This window comes from Palaemon carinicauda, chromosome 31 (assembly GCF_036898095.1).
Source record: "Palaemon carinicauda isolate YSFRI2023 chromosome 31, ASM3689809v2, whole genome shotgun sequence".
Taxonomy (NCBI): Eukaryota; Metazoa; Arthropoda; class Malacostraca; order Decapoda; family Palaemonidae; genus Palaemon; species Palaemon carinicauda.
In genome coordinates, this window is record NC_090755.1 from 22,202,267 (window position 1) to 22,204,766 (window position 2,500).

General features: G+C 32.3%; 1 protein-coding gene across 1 annotated transcript in view; it reads left to right on the forward strand.

Annotated features, from left to right (window-relative positions):
* The window catches only part of LOC137624899 (carboxypeptidase B-like), a 50,320-nt gene that overhangs the window by 4,381 nt on the left and 43,439 nt on the right, over nt 1-2,500 (forward strand). The window contains exons 2-3 of the mRNA XM_068355834.1: nt 807-920; nt 2,415-2,500. The exon at nt 2,415-2,500 is cut by the window's right edge and continues 39 nt beyond it. Coding sequence (XP_068211935.1) covers nt 808-920; nt 2,415-2,500 — 199 coding nt within the window. The 5' untranslated portion in view covers nt 807. The remainder of the gene's footprint in view (nt 1-806; nt 921-2,414) is intronic.

Here is a 2,500-nt window from a genome sequence, read left to right on the forward strand (position 1 = left end):
TAATTCGTAATGAGAAAAGACGAAAATTTAATATGATGTTGACGCGTGAAGTTATTAATTAAAAAGGGAGTTTCATAAGAACCACTAGAGCCTTATTATGCAAGAATCCTGTTGGCAAAACAAACAATCCGAAGCGATAGTTGCATCATTTAGTCAGGATGGGAAGATTCAAATTTTTTTCCATTAATGTTGTAAAAGGTATACGAAAAAAACACATTGATTTTGCTAAGTATTTTCAACTTATGTCCTTTCACTGCATTTTATATCGTTTAGATTTAGCTTGATTATTTAATCATTAGGTTATTGATGGCTAATGCTTAGTATCTCTCTTGACCTTTGTGTTGCTCACTTCAAGATACTCGCACAGGTGTATTTTACATGTATCCTAGCGGCTCTATATAAAGGAATAATGAACGATTATCAGTATAATTGCGTGACTGTTCAATTGATACTAAAATAAACTGATGATATGTGACAAGTGTAAATAGAAGTTTGGGCTAATTGTCTTCATGGAGTATTACTCTAACTGTCTACTTAGGGTTAAAAGTAAGAGATCTTACATCTCTGAGCTGCTTCAGCATTTTTAGATATTAACATATTGTACTTTATTAATGAAAACCATGTCCCTAAGACACACAGTACAGTGAATCTTTCTCACTTCTAATGAACTAAATTTGAAAATTTATTCTCGACTCTCAACTGTTCGTTCTATTTCAAAATGAAGGCTCAGAAGATGTATTGTTTCAGGATTCTATATTGCTTTATTGAAACTGTTTTTGTTTCATTAATGAGTTTATTGATTTCAGAATGGACCTTCGACGTGGAAAAGTCTTTCCATCAGCTCTTCTTCTTATGAAGCTTTGGATCACTTTACTTCTTAACCCTGGCCTTTCTAGGGCTGCCTCTGTGGACTATGAGGGGTTAGTATTAAGATCAATACACACACATATATATATATATATATATATATATATATATATATATATATATATATATATATATATATATGTATATATATATATATATATATATATATATATATATATATATATATATGTGTGTGTGTGTGTGTATGTGTGTGTGCGTGTGTTTATCGTCAAACAAACATTTATATTATATCTACGATATATTCTGTGTATGTACTGTATATTTTTATCTTGACTCAATCAAAATTCATTATAATACCAAAATGACCTTGACAAGAATATTATACTTTTCCCAAAGCTTTTTCAGGGTTGCTATTAATGTTCGAGTTCCTAGAATCCAAGTGTGTGTGTGTGTGTGTGTGTGTGTGTGTGTGTGTGTGTGTGTGTGTGTGTGTGTGTGTGTGTGGTGTCTAATTATCTCGATGATGTATCAGTTAATATCTTTTAACATATCACATTTTCCTTAATTTCAACTTATATTAGAAAGTCTTTATTCCTTACTATGCAAATCATGTTATAATTTTCTCTATGGAAATGAAAAATAGAATATGTAAAACAGCAGTTAAACGTAATGTAGTTTAAACATATATTTTTTTAAACTTTAGCCTTTCTTTTTCATGATTACTTAACGTCCATTAATATTTAAGTAATTACAACTGACACTTGAAGTGTTGTGCCTCACAACATTTTTGCTTTTTTGTGACTTTTCTGATGTTATTATTTTGTTCTTGTTATCTGTGACTTCATCCCTGATGTGATATTTAGATTTTTTTTTTTTTTGTTTTACGTTTTCCAGCTTTTCACTTTAGACTTTACCATTTTATTTCCTTTATTGTGTCCCTCTTTGGTTATGGCCCATATTTTCATTTGCCTAGACATCCATCGAATAATAACGCATATTCTTCACATATTCTCATCTGTCCTCATTCACCTGGCAACACTAAGATAACCGACGAACCCTTCTTCACTCAAAGGGTTAACTACTGCGCTGTAATTGTTCAGTAGCCCCTTTCCTCTTGGTAAAGGTATAAGAGACTCTTTTGCTATAGTAAACAACTCTTCTTGGAGAAGGACCCTCCAAAATCAAACCATTGATCGCTAATTTTGGGTAATGACATAGCCTTTGTACTATGGTCTTCCACTATCTTGGGTTAGAGTTCTCTTGCTTGAGGGTACACTCAGGCGCACTATTCTATTTTCCTTATTTCCTTTCCTCACTAGGACATTTTCCCTGTTGGAGCCCTTGGGCTTATAACAACCTGCTTTCCCAACTAAGGGTGGTAGCTTAGCTAATAATAATAATAATAATAATAATAATAATAATAATAATAATAATAATAATAATAATGATTTCAACATTTCCTTTCACCTCACCTTTTAAGTTTTCTCGCTATGCTCTGTATGTCTATATGGGTATGCATGTTATTCAGATATGAATAAATCGGGATATTTATTGTTGACAAGAGAACATTCAATTTTGCTTTGCAGATGGAAAGTCCTGGAAGTCTATCTTGAGTCAGTGAGCGATGACGTCATTCCTCCGACTCTGATCAAACTGGAAGACATGGAGGCAG